The sequence below is a fragment of the Manis pentadactyla genome, chromosome 5, assembly GCF_030020395.1.
Source record: "Manis pentadactyla isolate mManPen7 chromosome 5, mManPen7.hap1, whole genome shotgun sequence".
In the NCBI taxonomy this organism is placed as follows: Eukaryota; Metazoa; Chordata; class Mammalia; order Pholidota; family Manidae; genus Manis; species Manis pentadactyla.
The window spans coordinates 151717451-151737862 of NC_080023.1; the positions used below are offsets into that span (position 1 = coordinate 151717451).

Genomic DNA, 20412 nt, shown 5'->3' on the forward strand with positions numbered 1-20412 from the left:
CAAAAAGGCGATGAGGCGCGAGGAAAAGGCGGGTGCTGGGCGGGGATGGGGGGTGGGGAGTGTCCAGGCTGTGAGGAGAAGGCGGTGAGCGCCCAGGGCAGGAACACCAAGGACTCCCCCCACAGACGACTCCTCAGAGTTCAAGGCCGGGTGCTCACAGAGGGAAACCTAGGCCTAAGGGGTGATTGTAAGCGCCCGTTCTCCGCCGTGATGGGCAGGACAACCGCGTAGCACCTCCAGCCCCGACGGCTGCCGGCAGCGGCTTTCCCCCCTCAGGCAGAGTGGGCGGGGGCTCGCGCCGGTGAGGAGCCCGGCGGGGCGTGTGTGGGGAAGCAGGTGGCCGCGGCCTCCATCACTCTGCTCGCCTGCAGACCCCCCGGGTCCCTCCCGACCCTCAGGCTGCGCCCTACTTTCAGCGCCGGTCCGAGGAAAGCCACGCCTGAAAAAGGGCTACAAGAGGAATAGCCGAGGGCGCGCCTCAGCTCCGAGGCGCTTCGCTCCCGTGCGCCGCTAGGCGTGGCGTGCCCGGCGGAGCAATGGGCGGGGCGACATGGGAAGGGATGGGGCGGGGCGACATGGGAAGGGGTGGGGCGGGGCGGGGCGACATGGGAAGGGGTGGGGCGGGGCGGGGCGACATGGGAAGGGGTGGGGCGGGGCGGGGCTAGGGGAGGTAAAGGAGTGAGGGGTAGGGTAGTGGACCAAAGGAGAGGCAGGGAGAGGGGTGGGGCGGCAGAGGACTGGGCGGGGCTAGGGGGTGGGGCAGTGGCCATGGTAATGGAGCAACCAGGCAGAGGACGGGGACTTGGCGCTCCAGTCCTATCGTGGTCTCCCGCGTTGTGCTTGTACTCTCAGAGTTCTGATCTTGCACATCACCTGTGCAGGGGGATAACAGGGTCGGGCCCCAAGCTCCACAGAACAATTGTGAAAGGTGGTAATGTCTGACCACTCTGCCTGGTCTCTGAACATCGCTAGTATGGAGTCCCATTTCTTCCACTTATTAGCTAATTTTTATAGAAAATAATATCTACAAGCTATGTTTTATATATTATTATATGTATATGACATACAGTTTATTTATTAGTGCATAAATATACTACCTGTATTTTTATAGAAAAACAACAAAATCATTTTCTTATGACTAGAAAATCAACGAACATACAGCAAAAAATTATATAGAGTTATTTCATGTGGCTAATTGATAAAAAATGCTATGTTTTTTGTATTTGTTAGCTTTAAAAATTTTGTAGTTTATTTCTTCTATTATTCTAAAAAAATTCCCTTTCTAATCTAATTCTGTATTTATGACTTCGTATTCTTTTTCTTTAAGAACAGAATATCCTAGATTTCAAAAGGTACAGTCCCCACCTGGTACTGTTCCTGCCTAACCCAGTTCCCCTTGCTCCCTGTGTTCTGGCCATATTGATTTCTGTCTATGCCCAGTTTAGAGAAGTGCCTGGCACATAGTAGGACCAGAAAAACATTCGTAGATGAATGAATGAGTGACTCAGAAACTGTATGCTAGAATGTTAATTACATGAAAACATGAAATTTGTCTGTTTTATTCATTCTACATTCTCATATCCAGAATAGCGCCTGGCATACACAGGTACACAGTATTTTAAAAAGTGAATCCAAGTCTTTTAGACCGCAGACAATGCTTCTTTCCATTGCCTCCAGTTATTCCCAGTTTACTGGCAATTTCCCAAGATCTCCAAAGCTCTGAAAGGTGTCATTTGCATGTTGGAGGTAGGCTACATGGAGAATCAGAGGAGAAGTGACTTGTCCCAGGTCAGTCATTCATAAGTGGCAGAGCTGAAATCCAAACCCAGGTCTCAGGGCCAGAACACCTCATCCTCCATGGCCCTCTCAATAGAATGTCCCAAAATAGGAAATGAGAGATGGTGCCAGCCTACAAACCAGAGCAGGCCTATTCCCGGAAAAATTACTATGCGTGGACACCAGGTGGCGCCCGTCCACAGAGAAGAACAGTCGGATAGCATTTGGTAAGGAGCGCAAAAACGCTTCTCAAAAACCAGACTTGGAATTGACAGTTTAGTTTGCTTTCAACTGTCCTGCTTTTGCTTCCTTGGCAAATTATTTGGGAAAAGACCCAGAATTTCCCTCCTGAGTAGGGAAAAACCCAGTTTTCCACGTCCTGTGCATTTCTCCTTTACAGTTACACAGAAGACTTCTTATACTTAGGTCACCAAATGTGTGGGACTTTCCTCACACCAAGAAATTCTCCAGCTGGATGTCCTACAATTTAACACAGTTCTGACACTATCTATCTGAAGATCCCACAGATTAAGGGCTCAGTCCCACAAGACTGTTCACACCCCTCTTCAAGTGCCAATACAAGTAGTAGCTACCCAGGTTTCCACAATTCCTCCTCAGGTTCAATTAATTTGCTCGAATGGCTCAGAGAACTCAGGGAAAAACTTCCTCACCTTTATCAGTTTATTACAGAATACAGATGAACAGCATAGGGTGAGGTCTGGGAGGGTCCCAAGCACAGGCATTTCTGTCCCTGTGGAGTTGGGGTGCATCACCTTCCTGATATGTGGATGTGTTCTCTGACCTAGAAGCTCCCCAAGCTCTCTACTACTGGGATTTTTGGAGGATTCCTCACATAAAGAATGATCAATTATTTATTTATTTTTAAAATTAAGGTATTGATATACAATCTTATGAAGGTTTCACAGGAGCAACATTGTGGTTTCAACATTCACCCATATTTTCAAGTCCGTCTTGCCAATGGGTTTCAGCCCCGGGCAAGTTCGCTATGGATTCAATGTGACCAAAGAAATTGACAGCAAAACGTTCTTTGGGGTGAAAGGGTGGGTTTATTGCCCGGCTTGTTCTCCCGGCGGTAGGTCAAGCACTAGTATCTCTGCCTCTGCCCAGAGCACTGGGTCAAGCTCTCTACATAGCACAATAATAGTTTATTATCTAAAGGTGTGGAAGCGGTACATGGTTTAAGTTCAGTGAGGATCCTGGACATAGGAACCCCAACTTCCCCACTAAGTCACACCCACCCACCCCATTGCAATCACTGTCCATCAGCATAGTAAGATTCTTAGTCATTACTTGTCTTCTCCGTGCTGTACTGCCTTCCCTGTGACCTACTTATATTATGTGGGCTAAATATAATGCCCCTTAATCCCCTTCTCTCTCCCCAACTCCTTCCCTTTGGTAATCACTAGTCCCTTCCTGGAGTCTGTGAGTCTGCTGCTGTTTTGCTCCTTCAGTTTTGCTTTGTTGTTATACTCCATAAACGAGTGAAATAATTTGGTACTTTATCCTTCTGGCTTATTTCACTGAGCATAATACGCTCTAGCTCCATCCATGTTGTTGCTTATGGTAAGACTTGTTTTCTTCTTATGGCTGAATAATATTCCATTGTTGTATATGTATCACATCTTCTTTATCCATTCATTTACTGATGGACTCTTAGGTTGTTTCCATATTTTGGCTATAGTAAATAGCTGCAATAAACATAGGGGTGCTTATTTTTTTTGAATCAGGGATCTTGTTTTCTTCAGGTAAATTTCTAGGAGTAGAATTCCTGGGTCAAATGGTATTTCTACTTTCAGTTTTTTGAAGAACCTCCATATTGCTTTCTACAGTGGTTGAACTAGTAGTACTCTCACGAACAATGTAGGAGGGTTCATCTTTCTTCACATCCTCACCAGCATTTGTTGTTTCTTGTCTGTTGGATGTTGTCCATCCTAACTGGCATAAGGTGATATCTCGTTGTGGTTTTAATTTGCATTTGCCTGATGACTAGCAGTTTGGAGCATCTTTTCATGTGCCTGTTGGCCATCTGAATTTATTTGTTGAAGAAGTGTCTGCTCAGATCCTCTGCCCATTTTTTAATCGGGTTATTTCTTTTTTGAGTGTTGAGGCATGTGAGCTCTTTATATATTTTTGATGTTAGCTCCTTATTGGATAAGTCATTTATGAATATATTCTCCCATACTATAGGATGCCTTTTTGTTCTGCTGGTAATGTCTTTTGCTGTACAGAAGCTTTGTAGTTTGATATAGGCCCGTTTGTTCATTTTTGCTTTTGTTTCCCTTGCCTGAAGAGCTGTGTTGAGGAAAAAGTTGCTCATGTTTATATTCAAAAGATTTTTGCATACATTTTCTTCTAAGAGTTTTATGGTTTCATGACTTACATTCAGGCCTTTGATCCATTTTGAATTTATTTTTCTATATGGAGTTAGACAATAATCCAGTTTCATTCTCTTACATGTAGCTGTTCAGTTTTGCCAATACCAGTTATTGAAGAGGCTGTCATTTCCCCATTGTATGTCCATGGCTCCTTTATCAAATACTAATTGGCCATATATGTGTGGGTTTATATCTGGGATCTCTATTCTGTTCCATTGATCTATGGGTCTGTTCTTATGTTGGTACCAAATAGTTTTGATTACTGTGGCTTGTAGTAGAGCTTGAAGTTAGAGAGCCTAATCCCCCCAGCTTTGTTCTTCCTTCTCAGGATTGTTTTGGCTATTGGGGGTCTTTTGTGGTTCCATATGAATCTTAGAACTATTCTAGTTTGTTGAACAATGCTGTTGGTATTTGATAGGGATTGCATTTAATCTGTAGATTGCCTTAGGTAGGATGGCCATTTTGACAATATTAATTCTTTTTATCCATGAACATGGGATGTATTTCCATTTATTGTGTGTCTTCTTTAATTTCTCTCATAAGTGACTTGTAGTTTTCAGGGTATAGGTCTTTCACCTACTTGGTTAGGTTTATTCCTAGGTATTTTATTCTTTTTGATGCAATTGTAAATAGAGTTGTTTTTCTGATTTCTCTTTCTGCTAGTTCATTGTTAGTATGCATGAATACAACAGATATCTGTGTATTAATTTTGTATCCTGCAACTTTGCTGAATTCAGATACTAGTTCTAGGAGTTTTGGAGTAGATTCTTTAGGGTTTTTTATGTACAATATCATGTCATCTACAAAGAGTGGCAGTTTAACTTCTTTCTTACCAATCTGGATGCCTTTTAGTTCTTTGTGTTGTCTGATTGCCATGGCTAGGACCTCCAGTACTATGTTGAATAAGAGTGGGGAGAGTGGGCATCCTTATCTTGTTCCTGATCTTAGAGGAAAAGCTTCCAGCTTTTCACTGTTAAGTATGATGTTGGCTGTGGGTTTGTCATATATGGCCTTTATTATGTTGAAGTACTTGCACTCTATACTCATTTTGTTGAGAGTTTTTATCATGAGTGGATGTTGAATTTTGTCAAATGCTTTTTCAGCATCTATGGAGATTATCATGTGATTTTTGTCCTTTTTGTTGATGTAATGTATGATATTGATTTTCAATATTGCACCATCATTGCATCCCTTAAATAAATCCCGCTTGGTCATGATGGGTGGTCTTTCTGATGTGTTTTTGAATTGTTTGCTAATATTTTGTTGAGTATTTTTGTATCATGTTCATCAGGGATATTGGTCTGTAATTTTCTTTTATGTGGTGTCTTTGTCTGGTTTTGGTATTAGAGTGATGTCAGCCTCACAGAATGAGTTTGGAAATATTCCCTCCTCTTCTACTTTTTGGAAAACTTTAAGGATTATGGGTATTAGGTCTTCTCTAAATGTCTGATAAAATTCACCAGTGAAGCCATCTGGCCAGGGATTTTGTTCTTAGGTAGCTTTTTGATTATCAATTCAATATCCTTGCTTATAATTGGTCTGTTCAGATTTTCTGTTTCTTCTTGGGTCAGCCTTGGAAGGTTGTATTTTTCTAGAAAGTTGTCCATTTCTTCTAGGTTATCCAATATGTTAGCATATAATTTTTCATAGTATTCTCTAATAATTATTTGTATTTCTGTGGTGTCTGTTGTGATTTTTTCTTTTTCATTTCTTACTCTGTTTATGTGTGTAGATTCTCTTTTTTCCTTGATAAGTCTGGCTAGGGGTTTATCTATTTCATTTATTTTCTCAAAGAACAAGCTCCTGCTTTCATTGGTTCTTTCTATTGTTTTATTCTTCTCAATTTTATTTATTTCTGCTCTGGTCTTTGTTATGTCCCTCCTTCTACTGACTTTGGTCCTCATTGGTTTTTCTTTTTCTAGTTTCATTAATTGTGGGTTTAGACTGTTCATTTGAGATTGTTTTTCTTTCCTGAGGTAAGCCTGTATTGCAATATACTTTCCTCTTAGAACTGCCTTTGTTGCATCCCACAGGTTTTGGCCTGTTGAGTTTTCATTTATCTCCATATATTGCTTGATCTCTTTTTTTATTTGATCATTGATCCACTGATTATTTAGAAGCATGTTGTTAAGCCTCCATGTGTTTGTGGGCTGTTTTGTTTTCTTTGCATAACTTATTTCTAGTTAATACCTTTGTGGTCTGAGAAGCTGGTGGCATAATTTCAATCTTTTTGAATTTACTGAGGATCTTTTTGCAGCCTAGCATGTGATCTGTTCTGGAAAATGCTCCATGTATACTTGAGAAGAATGTGTATCCTACTGCTTTTGGGTGGAGTGTTCTTTAGATGTCTGTTAGGTCCATCTGTTCTAACGTGTTATTCAGTGCCTCTGTCTCCTTATTTCCTGTCTGGTTGATCTGTCCTTTGGAGTGAGTGGAGTGTTGTAGTCTCCTAGAATGAATGCATTGCATTATATTTCCCCTCTTAATTTTAGTTAGCATTTGTTTCACATATTTAGGTGTTCCTATATTAGGTGCATATATATTTATAATGGCTATATCCTCTTTTTGGACTGACCCCTTTATCATTACGTAATGTCCTTCTTTGTCTCTTGTTACTTTCTTTTTTTGAAATGTATTTTGTCTGTTATAAGTACTGCTACTCCTGCTTTTTTCCATCCCTTCACTTTTAGTCTGTGTATGTCTTTGGGTTTGAACTGAGTCTCTTATAGGCAGGATATAGATGGGTCTTGTTTTTTAATCCATTCTGTAACTCCATGTCTTTTGATTGGTGCATTCAGTCCATTTATATTTAGGATGATTATCAATAGATGTGTACTTACTGCCATTTTAGACTTTAGATTCATGGTTATCAAAGGTTCAAGGGCAGCTTCCTTACTATCTAACAGTCTGTCTTAACTCACTTATTACACTATTTCAAACACAATCTAAAGGTTCTTTTTTCCTCCTTTTTTCTTTTTCTTCCTCCTCCACTCCTTATATGTTAGGTGTCATATTCTGTACTCTTTGTGTATCCTTTGACTAATTTTGTGAGTAGTTGATTTAATTTTGCATTTGCTTAGTAATTAATTGGTGAATTTCCTTTACTGTGGTTTTATTTTCTCTTTTATTTTCTTATTTCTAAGCTATTTAGTCTTAGGAACACTTCAATCTAGAGCAGTCCCTCCAAAATACACTGTAGAGATGGTTTGTGGGAGGTAAATTCCCTCAACTTTTGCTTATCTGGAAATTGTTTAATCCCTGCTTCAAATTTAAATGATAATCCTGCTGGGTAAAGTATTCTTAGTTTGAGACCTTTCTGTTTGATTGCATTAAATATATCATACCACTCCCTTCTGGCCTGTAAAGTTTCTGCTGAGAGGTCTGATTATAGCCTGATGGACTTTTCTTTATAAGTGACCTTTTTTCTCTCTCTGGATGCCTTTAATACTCTGTCCTTATCTTGACCTTTGCCATTTTAATTATTACATGTCTTGGTGTTGTCTTCCTTGGGCCCCTTGTGTTGGGAGATCTCTGCATTTCCATGACCCGAGAGACTATTTCCTTCCCTAAACTGTGGATGTTTTCAGCAATTATTTTCTCACAGAGACTCTCTATCCCTTTTTCTCTCTCTTCTTCATCTGGTATCCCTATTATGCAAATATTGTTCTGTTTGGATTGGTTGCACAGTTCTCTTATTATTCTTTCATTCTTAGAGATCATTTTTTCTCTCTGTGCCTCAGCTTCTTTGTTTTCCTGTTCTCTAGTTTCTATTTCATTTACTGTCTCCTCTATCTCATCTAATCTACTTTTAAATACTTCCATTGTAGTTTCATTTCAGTACTGTATTTTTCAAAGTTTCTCTTTCTTGAAGTCCTCCCTGAGATCTTGAATATTTTTCTATAGCTCTGTGAGCATGTTTATGATTTTTATTTTGAAATATTTATCAAGAAGATTGATGATTTCTGTTTCACATAGCCCTCTTTCTGGCATCTTTTCCTGTATATTTGTTTGGATAAAATTTTTTGCCATTCATTTTTTTAGTGATTGCTATGAAATGATTACTTTGTGTAGGTGGTGTCCTCTAGTGCCCAGAAGCTCTACTCCCTGGAGCTTCAGAGCACCTGTAGCAATGTTGGGGGTCACAGGTGAGCAGAACCGGTGCCTGCTGGGAGGGAAGAGCTCTTTCCTGCCTTCCTGGTTGTAGTGCCTGCCTCCACTGCCTGCTCCAGTGGGCTGAGCATGTAGGGAGAAGCCTCTGTGCTAAGCTCCTAGAGCTGCCATAGGCAGGGTCACCCTCTGGCTGGCCTGGCACTATGGTGGGGGCTGCAGGTATGTGGGATTGGTGCCTGCCAGGAGGAAGGAGCAGCAGGTTGTGTACCTCAGTGCGGGGGCCTTGGGGCTGCTGGTGCCAGCCAGGGGGGTGGAGCATCTGAAGCTCTTGAGAGTTCCCAACTTTTGCTTATCTGGAAATTGGGTTGAGTGTGCTGAGACGATTTTGTCCACCTGCCCTTTCTCCTGAGCAGTGAGCTCTGTGTAATCTTTGCCCCTTTAGCACCCCTCTTTCTTTTGTCTCAGGGGGGCTGATTGTGCATACCTGTTCTTCACAGGTGGGTGTAATCTCAGTCTCTCCAAGTATTCTGACTGTCTTTGCTTTCCAACCGCACTAATCTCCAGAGCAATAATGTAATGTTTTTGTGCTTCCAGAGCAGATCTCCAGAGCTGGGTGTTCAGCAGTCCTGGGCTTATACTCCCTCCCTTGTCCGTTTCTCTTCCTCCCACCTGTGGGCTGGGATAGGGAGATGGCTTGGGTACTGTCAGATCACAGCTTTGCTACTTTACCCTTTTCTGTGAGGTCTTCTCTTTTTCCCAGATATAAGCAGTCCATTCTGCAGTCTTCAGGTCACTCTTTCAAGGATTAGTTGTATTTTCTGTATTTTCATGTTATATATGTTTGGGAGGAGGTTTCTGCCTCACTTCTCACACTGCCATCTTTTTCCCATGTCCCAGTCATGATCAGTTATTAACTCCATTTCTCTTTCCCCTTTCTGGAGGATGAGGGTGGGAGTGGGGCTGAAAATTCCAAACTTCTAATCATGGCTAAGTTTTTCTGGTGACCGTTTTCATCCAGGAACCATCCAGGAGTCTACTCAGAGTCAATAGAATAGTAGAACAATAGATGCTCCTAGTGCTTTTACCATTTAGGAAATTTGAAGGGTTTCCAGAGCTCTGTGTCAGGAACTGTGGGTGGAGACCAATATATATTTTGTATAATCTTACAGGGCCTCCATCTTCTCCTCTGTCAAATAGGAATATTAATACATACTTCAGAGTCACATGATATGTTTTGATGCCTGTGCATAGTAGATGTTCAATAAGCATGTGTCCCTCTCTGACAGGGTCCAAGGTAATCTCCAGCTATATAAAATTGTTCTTAGCCCTGCTCTTTGGTCAGAGAATGATTTCCGGAAGGAATGAGAGGAAAATGTTGTTGATTTTGTTAATCACCTATTGTGGTAGGCTGAAAAATGACCCCACATCCAAATCCCTGGAATTTGTGAAAGTTACTTTATATGGAAGGGGGGTTGCATCTTTGAAGATGTGATTAAGTAAGGATCTTGAGATGGGAGATGATCCTGGATTATCTGAGTGGGCCTCAAATCCAATCACATGTACTTTCAGCAAGAGGAAGGTAGAGGGAGATTTTACACACACAGAAGAGAAGGCCACATGAAGACAAAGGTAGAGACAGGAGTGATGGGGCCTCATGTCAAGGAATGCCAGCAGCCACCAGAAGCTACAAGAGGCCAGAAATGCTTCCCTTCTATTGCCTCTAGAGGGAATGCAGCCTGGCCAACACCTTGATTTTGGCCCAGTGAAAATGACTTTGGCTCAGTGAAACAGGAGCAGCGCTGAGCCCACCTCTCAGTAACACACTGACCCACTAGAAAGATATCCGGCCTTACATAGTGTAGTGGTTTTAAAACATATTTGCCGATTCTTTGACACCCTCCCATCAAGAGGTGGGGTCTAATTCTCTTCCCCTTAAATGTGAGCTGGCCTCAGTGCCTAGCTTCTATTGCATAGAATGCAGTGAATATGACATTGTGTGATTTCCAAGGCTAGACTATAATGGCTATACAGCTTCCTCTTGGCTTGTTTTTGGCATCTAGCCCCTATGCTAGGAGTAATCCCAGGCCACATGGAGAGATCATGTGTAGGTGTTCTAGCTGACAGCCTCAGCTAAGGTCCCAGGCAACAGCCAATGTCCACTGTAAGACATGTAGATAAGCGTTTAGGTGAATGGAGCCACAGCTACCATCTGACTGCGACCACTTGAGAGATCTAAAGCAAGAACCACCCAGCTGAGCTGAGTCAACCCCCAGAACTCTGGGAAATACGATCTACACTAATGAATAGTTCTTGCAATAATGAAATGATTGTTGTTGCAGTTTGGGGGTAGTTTGTCACACACCACTATACAGCCAGAACACAGGTGGCTCTGTAAGGGGTCATGCCAGTCCCAGGACTGAAAGCTGACTGGTAAAGATGAGCCTCTGATCATTTCTCAGTAGTCACAATGTAAATCCTGAGTTGCCTGCCCTGACCTACTGTAGATATGACATCTTGAACTCTTGTTTCTGTCCCTAACTTTTTTGGTTCTGATCTCATCAATCCTTTTTGCATCTCTCCTTGGCTCTCCTCACACTTGGATGCAAGCTTTGTGTGTATAGTCTTGGCTGGGCTACTTTAGCAAAGAAAACTCAAGATTTGCCTTCCTGAGACCATGATCCACATGCTTCCTCTGGTGCTCACTGGTTGTCCTGGACGTACATGACTTCTAGATCAGACCTCTTAAAATCCATGCTGAGGATGTCATTTCCACTACCCACACACCGTGCCCCAGCAACTGTGCCCAGTCTGAGTTTGCTCTGACTAGGGATCAGGCACTGAACATTGTTTGCAGATATGAGGTCTTGGAGAACAACAAATACCTCAGCAGAGGGGCAGATTCAGGGGCTTCAGGTCAATCTTCCTAGATTGGTAAAGGTGAGAGGGCTCAGCAGAGGTTTTTGGTCTGGGGTTCTATCTGTGAGCAACTGGGAGAAGCAGAAGGTGCTGGTGGTTGGCATTGGGCATGGCAGACTAGTGTCATTTCTACATTTCATAGCCAGGCAGATCTCTCTCTCAATGATGGCTACTCACAAGTTTGTCTATTTTTAATACTCATAGTTTCACAAATCAGTATATAATCATACACAGTAATAATAATAAGCTTCAATTTATTATCCTTTCCATTGCCAAGTGCTATGTAAAGTGATTTCTGCATTATCCCATTTAATCTATAAAATAATCCCATGAGGTAGATACTATTCTTATCCCCCCCCCCCCGCTTTTTTTTCACAGATGAGGTAACTGAGGATCAGAGAAGTCAAGTCGTTTATATAAGACCAAAAAAGTAAACAAATGGTAGAGATGGAATTAAAACTCAGGTTGACATGCACATTTGTAATCAGGAGAATCCAGGTTAAGATCACAATGTAATATCCATTTTGCACCCATTATATTGGCAAAAATTAACAAGATTGATAGTACCAAGAGTTGGTGAGAATGTGGAGCAACAAGAACTGTCAGACACTGCTTGCATGGGAGTGTAAGTGGCCCACTTGGAAAACATGTTTTTTCTAAACTTGAGCATTTACATACCTGATTCAACACTCCTTATAGACCCTAGAGAAACTCTTATATTCATGCTCCAAGGAACATGAACATGAATGATTACAGCAGCATTGGTAATAATAGCAAAATACTGCGTCAGTCAGAGATAGTCAGGAGGCAGAAACCACCCCTGTTATTTTAAAAGAAAGAATATGAAGAATTGCTAACTAGGTATAAAGTTGGTAATTGGGTAAAGGTTATAAAAAGAGCTCTAAGATATATAATGCACTTGCATGGTAGCATTTACCACCCCCAGGGCTGAAGGAACAAAGAGAAGAGGCTGAGATTATTAAAATTTAAAAACGTAGAGGAGCTCTGGAGAGCTATGCTTCAGATATTTGAGAAAGGAGCTCTACTCAGCTAGAGCTCATGTCTCTGGGCTCAGAGGAGGACCAGGTAGGGAAGGAACTCAGACTTCTGGGGAGGAGATGCTGGTGTCTCTGAGCTTGGGGAAAAGGCACCACAGGGCTGGGACCTAGAACCTTGAGAAGGGGCTGCTGGCTGATGTCACAGGGAGGAATTGCTGCTGGGAGGTGAAGAAGCACGGCCGGATGATGCTCCTGAACAGAAAGCCTGCAGGACGCTACAGACAACACAGATGAAGAAGCGAGTCCTCTTTCCCTCCTCCAGCCTTGCAGTGTCCCTCTAGACCCACTCTGCTTCTTGGCAAAGTTTAATAAAATCTAACCTGGAGCAGCTGGTAACACAGAAATGTGATTTGTGGGGTTCCAACCCCAGCATCACAGAGCAGGTATTTTTTGAAGTATTTATTTTTAATTGTGGTAAAATATAACATAACAAAAATGTTACTGTTTTAACCATTTTAAGTGTACAGTTCAGTGACACCAAGTGCATTCACATTATTTGGTCATCACCACCATCCATTCACAGAACGTTTTTCATCTTGCAAAACTGAAAACTGTGTACTCATTAAACAATAACTTTGCAGGACCCTTAGCAACCACCATTCTACTTCCTATCTATGGATTTGACTGCTCTAGGCACCCCATTTAAGTAGAATGATATAGTTTTTGTCCTTTTGTGATGGCTTACTTCACTTAACCTCAAGTCTTCAAAGTTCACTCATGCTGTAGTATGTGCTAGAATGTCCTTTCTTTAGAACGCTGAATGATATTCTATTTTACGTGTATACCACATTTTGTTTATTGGCTATTGATAGAGAAGTATTTTTTATATTATCACATATTATATAAAATTTCCAGGTTGGTCTGGCTATGAACATTGTACATATAAATGCACTACCCCCACACTTGGCCTCTGTACACAATGGCTTTACTTTTTCAAGGCCATAAAAACAATATTCTAACAATGTGCAAGTAGATTTTCAAAAATAAAATGATTACTGATTGGACCTCAACATGAGGATTTTTTTAAATTATTGCCTGTTCCATTTTAAAGTCTCTCTTACAGGCAGATATAATTTTTCAGGTTTATGACTTCAGCACCCCATACAATTGAGTATTCTGCCACATCATAAATGTTGTCTGCTATTACAGGGTTGTTTTTGCCAACCCTGAATGAGTGAAATGCCGTTTTCCAGATCATTTCTTTTCTTTGCTTCTTTGAACATCTGGACTGTATTTCTTAGAATCATTTGGTTGCAAATGAGGGAAACCCCTACTCAGATCAGTTTAAGCAAAAACAAATTGGTGTTTGGTGGTAGGTGGAATTTACTAGTTTCTATCACTGGAAATTCAGGAGTAACTCAGAGAACTAGGGTCCGAAACTGGGGACTAAAAAGAGCCAGCACTAGCACTCTTTCTCTCTGCCCATCTCTTGTGTTGCCCTCTTTCTAATTTTCTTTGAAGATTAGCCTCTTTCTTTCCTACTACAGTCTGTTCTTCTTCACCTAGCAGGGAGCAAGGTCACTGGAAGCCCCTGCTTTGCAAATGCAGTAAAAAGAGCATCCAGACAGCAATCCCAGAGAAGGATATGATAGGTTCTGTTGGGTCACATGCCCTTCCATTGGGCTAGTCATGTCTTTGTTAGAGTGACATGAATTATAATTGGCCAGGCCTGGTTCACATGTCCATCCTTTTGGCCAAGGGGGTGACAGGTACCAGTGCTTTCAGATAAAGAGTCATGAGAAGTCCTGCTGGGAAGACAGAAAAACCATCAGGTCACTGGGAGCTGGGGTGGAGGTGGGTGGCAGTTGGGGAGTAGTGTCTGTTCTTCACCATGGCAACACCAGATAAACATCCTCACACACATTGAGTTATTTCTTTGTTTTAACAATAACCTTGTGAGAAACTCTCAAGTCTTGGTGCTTGCCAGAGGCATGTAACATGTTTGTATTCACATCTGACACCTTATTTATGCCTCACCAAAAACGCTGATGAGTAACAGAGAAGGAACCAGTAACCCAGAGAAGTTGAGTGACCAGTCTAGGATCACAAAGAGGATGGAGGCAGAGGAGAACTCAGAGCCCTAGATTCCTGACTCCCATTCCAGTACTCTCCCCCAGCAACATCACAGTCACAGTTTAGACCAGTGGTAGGAGGGAGGGTTCAAGCCCAGGGTCATCTCTGGCCAGTTAAGGGAGGGAGCTTCGTCTGCTGTCTCCCTCTTGGAGGAGCTGGGCCAGCTCCCTAGAGCAGGTGGGCTGGTGGCCTGTGCCTTCTGAGCCTGCTCGAGCTCTGATGGGGGATGCCCCTTCAGGGGACCTGGCATCCTCCCAGTGGGCCCTCTCAGCACGCAGTTCCTCCAGGACACTGTGCAGATGCCTCAGTGTGAGCAGGAGTCTCTGGTCTTGGGCCTGCATTTCACCCTAGGAGAGAGAACAAGTCTGTGAGGGCCTGGCCTTTATTCAGAAAGCCTGTTTCCATCACTGTGTCATTGCAGACACGCCCCCAACCTTGCAGAAGATGTGTCCACCAAAACTTCCAGTTCTTTATCTGTAAAGTACAAAGCAAACTGCTTACTTTTCAAGGCTTTTATAAGGACTTAGTGAATTAGCCCATGCTGAACTTCCGAGCTCTGTGATTACCTTCATCATCATCATCATCATTAACTATTATTATTTACAACTGAACTATATGCTTTAATATTCACTGTAACAAACAAATCGCTTTATAAGTTGAAGGTGATATTGACTTCATATTAAAACAAAATGGAGTACACCCTGTGAGCAGGCAGGAGTCCTTTGGGACAGTGATTGTCAGCAAAAGGTCCTGAAAACCCTTGGGTCCCAAAAACTCTTTCAGAGAGATTAAAACTATTTTCTTTACAATGCTAAGATATTATTTGCCCTTGTTCTTCATCTTCCTATGAGCATACAGTGGAGTTTTCCAGAAGGTACATGGTAATGTGACATGGCATCAGATTACGTGCAGAAACAGATAGGAGAATCCAGCATTTTCTATTAAGGGAGACACTACAGAGATTTGTAACAGTGTAAAACAGTGCACTCTTCTCATCAACCATTTGTTTTGAAAAATATAGTTATTTTATTAACATGTGCTAAGTTTACCACTGTTATTTTTAAATGCATTAATAAATAAACGCTAAAAATTTCTCAGTTTTGATTTCTAACTCAGTCAACATTGAGAGATATAACTCACATAAACAGAGCTTTTTGGTGTCCTCAATGACTTCTACGGAAGTAGAGGTCCTAAGACCAAAAACTTTGACAGCCGCTTCTTCAGAACTGTACCGTCCTCACTCACTCATCTCCACTCTTTCTCCCAGTTTCCTAGGGAGTATTTTTTTTTGCTCTCCCCACCCCCACACATTTTCTCTCTTTTGCTTTCTCTTTTAAGATGTTAAATTTTAATTTTTCTCACTAGATAATTCTTACACATGATACCAAATGTAAAAGTTAACAAAGGGCATATAGGGAACAGCTTCCCACAGCTCATCTCACTCTAGGTGACAATTCAGTGTCTTCCCCTAGGGGTGACCACTGGAAATGGTAGATTTTCCTTCAGGAGCTGGTGCAGGCACAGCTGATTAGTTGTACTAATTCTCCATCTGTCTGTCTGCCTGTCTGTCTCACTCACACCCCAAGAGATAATAATTAACATTATTTCTCCATTAAGAGTAGCCTTTTCATTTCACAAGACATGACTTACTTTACAAATGAGAAGATAAAGCCCATCCCCTCCTCTCCAGCAGTAAAGCCACCACGAGAGCAGACAGGAGGAACCTTGCAGGTGCAAGACCATCTCTGAGAGCGCTGGGATTTCCCAGGCTGTGATGGGGGAGTACAGGATCAGCCCTTCCTAATTCCCGAGAAAATGTTAAGCCTGCGTTTCCTTAGTCTTAGGGTTTTTCACATTTGTTTTCATCCAAACTTTAGCTCCAGCTCTGGTGTGTGCTGGTGAGGGAGGATGCCACTAGGTGCCCAGCAGGGAAGAGGTGGTAGGGGAGGCAGTGGACTCAGTGCCTTTGGCTTTGAGGGCTGGAAACCCCAACTAAACTGGCTCCAACAGTAAGAAGGTGCCCTGGCTCACACGGCAAGAGGTCCTGAGGAAAGGTGGGCTCTGGGCTCAGTTTGCTCAAGCTCTGCAGTGTGTAGCTCCTTCCTCTTTCCAAACAGAGGCCACTTGGTCATCAGACCTGTTTGCCTTGTCACAAGACAGCTGCAGCTATCTGCCCTCCTTTCAATCCCACCAGACTTTGGGGCTTTCATGAGCCCAGGAAAGGAGGGAGAGCACTGGACTTTTGTCCGTACTGGTCATTAGTGTTACTGATGTTGTTCCTTTTGCTGCACGAAGTGACTGTCTACTGCCGGTTCTTACCTGATGGTCAAGTGGGGCTTCTTGGCTGGACTCCAGAGGGGTCTTTATGGAGTCATATGAGTGCCATGTGATAGAGGTTAAAAGCAGGCTTAACTGGGAAATGTACAAGTCAGGGATCAGCAAGCAGACACTCAAGGCCCCCATCTCTTGGCGTCATGTGGAGGGAGGTGCTCAGGCCTGGAGACTGTGCCCCAGGTAGGCTTCCCCCAGCACTGTCTTGTTTTCCCTCTTTATGGGGTGAGAGAGAGGTACTTTATCAGGTAGAAATCGGTTGAGTTCAGGCACCAAGTAGTCTCAGAATGGGTGCCCAGTGTTTAGGGGAGCACGGGGAAGGCCCAGTGCCCAGCCTCCAGATCCCTGAGGACTGTAAGAAGCTGCAGGTCCCATGAGATGCCCACTGGGTTAGCCCTCCCACAGAGGTGGGGACAGGGCTGGGTCCCAGCTGGTCTGTTATCCGGTAACCCAGAAAGTCGTTTTTCAGTATTCTCACCTGTCCCTTCCCAGAATAAAAAGCTAGCTTATTGGGATACAAGGAACCTTCCAAGGTTTCTGAACCACTTCTTTCTCTCTTTTGGCTGGTGTCCCCAAGCATTTTGGGCCATCTCCCTACTTTTAGACTTGGAGAAAACATCACAGTAGAGGCATAAGGCTTGGCTTCCTGAGCAGCTACCAGGGACCAAGTAACATGACCTGTAAGTTCAGAAGAGGTAGTCCCCATGGGTTGGACCTTTACCAATGGGAGGTGGGAGACAGAAGTGCATTGGGCAGATTAATTTCCTCTTCTTCCTGTCTCCCCTGAGGTGCACATCCTCCTTCAGCCCCTGCAGACAGTCCTGCAGCCAGGTAAGCCGCTGCTGAGGGAGCCGCTGGCCTCTTCAGGGCTCCTAAAGTGGCAGTCAGTGTGGTAGCACAGTGAGTCACCTGGCATGACACTGCCCTTTGTCACCACTCCCTATCTTCTTCACTCTCACCACTCTGGGCTTGTACCTCCAAACAAGTCACCCTAATCCTTGTGGGAGCCTCTGTTGTCTGGAGGACCCAGGCTGAGACCGTGGGTTACTCCTGTCCACCTGGGCCAGGAATGTAATGGTCAACAGAGATGTTTCAAGCAGACACTAAGTGAATCACACCCATTTTCTCACTGAATGCTTACAATGCCCCTGCGATGTTGGTACTATTGTTAGCCATGTTATGACAAGGAAACTGAGGCTGGAAGAGGTAAAGCCACTCCCTAGAGGCCACATGGAAACAGCTGGGTATGTTCCCAGGACTTGGTATAATTCTAAAACCAGTCTGGCAAGCACCGCACCCAGAGCCTCCTATATAGGCCACGACCTACTTATCCCAGCTCCCGAGATGGTGACTACGCTTCATGGCTGGCCCCAGAGGGGTGCCTGCAGTGCCTACACCCCAGCCTGCAGCCTCTGCCCCAGCCAAAGAGGCACTGAAGAGGGGGACCAGGGAATCTTGGAAGATAGAGGATGGAGGCACCAGGTAAAAAGAAATGCAAAGCCTTACCAGCTCTTTTCTCAGCCACTCCAGGGTCTGCCTAAGATTCAGAGCTGGCTCTTCTTCTGTTTCCATCTCAGTATCCTTGGGAGAGACCTTGCTGCTGACCTGGTGATAGGCCTGAAGGACCTTTGACTTGCACAGCCTCCCACTGCTTCAGGCTGGGAGCAGTGTCTGGCCAAGTCACTGGGGATGGAGTTAATGAGGGCAGGAAGTGGCTCACATTGGAAAATGAGTTGTTTTTTTTTTTTAAAGGGCTTCAGTGCTCTGAATAGAGTAAGGTGGGAGGGGAAGATCATTTGGTTATGGGTTCCTCAGTGCCTGCAGGTTCCAGAAGCCAGGATCTGATACCATCAGGATCACAGAGGCTGCAATACTTTATTTAAATGATAAAACAATAACTATATGAGAATAGGTGCCCCTTTCTGAGGGCTTGTTTTGTCTAAGTGCTTTACATGTGTGTGTGTGTGTGTGTGTGTATAAATATATATATATATTTATATATAAATATAAATATAAATATAAATATAAATATAAATATAAATATAAATATAAATATAAATATAAATATAAAAAATCTCTTGTTCATAATGCATGAACAAAACCGAAAGCTTCTGTGATGACTGCCCTTGTAATGTTCACCATGTAACTTATTCACTATGTAAGAATTTGTACTCCATGTAAGAACTTGTTCGTTATGCATCAGAAGATTGGAGACTGACGAAAATTAGGCTTGGGGTGGATTAATGATTGTGCATTGAGTATTGACCCCCCTATACAGAATTTTATTGTTGTTAACAACCATTTGATCAATAAATATGAGAGATGCCCTCACACGCACACAAATATATATATATATATATATATATATATATATATACATATATATATATATATATAAACACACTTCCAATTGTAAAATAAATAAGTAACCGGGATGTAATGTACAGCATAAGGAATATAGTCAAAATATTGTAACAACTTGGTATGGTGCTAGCTGGTACCTAGAATTATCATGTATATAAATGTTGAATCACTGTGTTGTACACCTGAAACTAATGTAATACTGTGTGTCAACTACCCTTCAATAAAAAGTAATTATCCAGGAAAAAAAAAATCTCTTTTGGGGCAGATACTGAATCTGTGTCCCCAGTCCCCTTTCTCCCTTACCTTCCCAGAGCCCAGATAAAGGGAAATGCTCACTTTCCAAGTCCCCTTGCTTCTGCAATGGTTATGCAACCCATTTTTAGCAAATAAGATCAAAGAAAAAATTTGCTGTTAGACATCTAGGAAAACTTTTACCTACCTGATAAAAGGAAAAATGTCATTGATGCTCCCCCTTTACTCCTAACTTCTTTACTTTCCTTCTGCCTTGAATGTGGATGTGATACCTGGAGCTACTGCAACCATCTTGTAACCTTAAGACAAAGTCCAAGAAAATTGCAGAGACATTTGAAATCACTTAGTCATAGAATCACCAACAGGTGGGCAAACAGAGTTTTAATGAACACACCATTTATTCTTCACAGCACCCTATGAAATGGGAATTCCTTAATTCTCTCTTTCTACAAACACTTATTGAGCACCTATTGCATGCCAGGTTCTATTCTAGGCACTGGGGATATAGTCCCAAATGAGAGAGAAAAAGGTCCTGCTTTCCTGAAAGTGACATCATAATGGATGGACACAATAATCAAATTGATATTATGATGAAAAGAAATAGATCTATTCTCAAGTAGATTTAAAAAAAATTATTCTATCCACATGAACTAAGTAAATAGGAACTCCAAATTAAGAACTAACTTAGTGATCCCAGATAAAGCTGAGGTGATTAGCAAAACAAAACTCAATTCATTTTGGAGGAACTTGCTCTCAACCCAGGTCACTCAAGCTATCCACAGATAAAGCTTCCTTGAAGATGAACTCATAACCCAAAATTACAAGACACACAAGGAAACCATCCACCATAAGTGAGGTCAGCAGCCACCATCCACAGCAGAATTAGATCCTTTATCCCCCAAGAATTTCAGATGAAGATAACAAAAAAGTATTTTGAAAAGAATTGAAGTCATACAAGAAGGAATCAAAGACATCAGGAAAAATACACTATTTGAAAAGGCAGATCTGAAAAAGAACTAAATAGAATTTATAGAAGTAAAAATTATAGCAATATTTATAAATTAAAGAAGAACAAGTACACATTTAGTGTAGTGCTAGAAGACAGAACTAGGGCAGTGGGTACAGGACACGGGAGG

General features: G+C 42.4%; 1 protein-coding gene across 1 annotated transcript; it reads right to left on the minus strand.

Moving 5' to 3' along the window:
- Positions 1–12430: 12430 nt before the first annotated feature.
- On the minus strand, positions 12431–18475 carry C5H20orf202 (chromosome 5 C20orf202 homolog). The gene is made up of 2 exons (XM_036924538.2): positions 18167–18475; positions 12431–14676 (listed from the first exon to the last, which is right to left on the minus strand). The coding sequence occupies exons 1-2, from the start codon at positions 18230–18232 to the stop codon at positions 14443–14445; spliced, it is 300 nt and encodes a 99-aa protein (XP_036780433.1). The 5' UTR covers positions 18233–18475; the 3' UTR covers positions 12431–14442.
- Between the last annotated feature and the right edge of the window lie 1937 nt (positions 18476–20412).

What these genes read in the sequence shown, in the direction of transcription:
- C5H20orf202 (XM_036924538.2), bottom strand. Translation starts at nt 18,232, where the DNA reads ATGGAAACAGAAGAAGAGCCAGCTCTGAATCTTAGGCAGACCCTGGAG. An exon ending in AGTGGCTGAGAAAAGAGCTG is followed by an intron (nt 14,677 to 18,166) that starts GTAAGGCTTTGC and finishes TCTCTCTCCTAG; the next exon opens with GGTGAAATGCAGGCCCAAGA.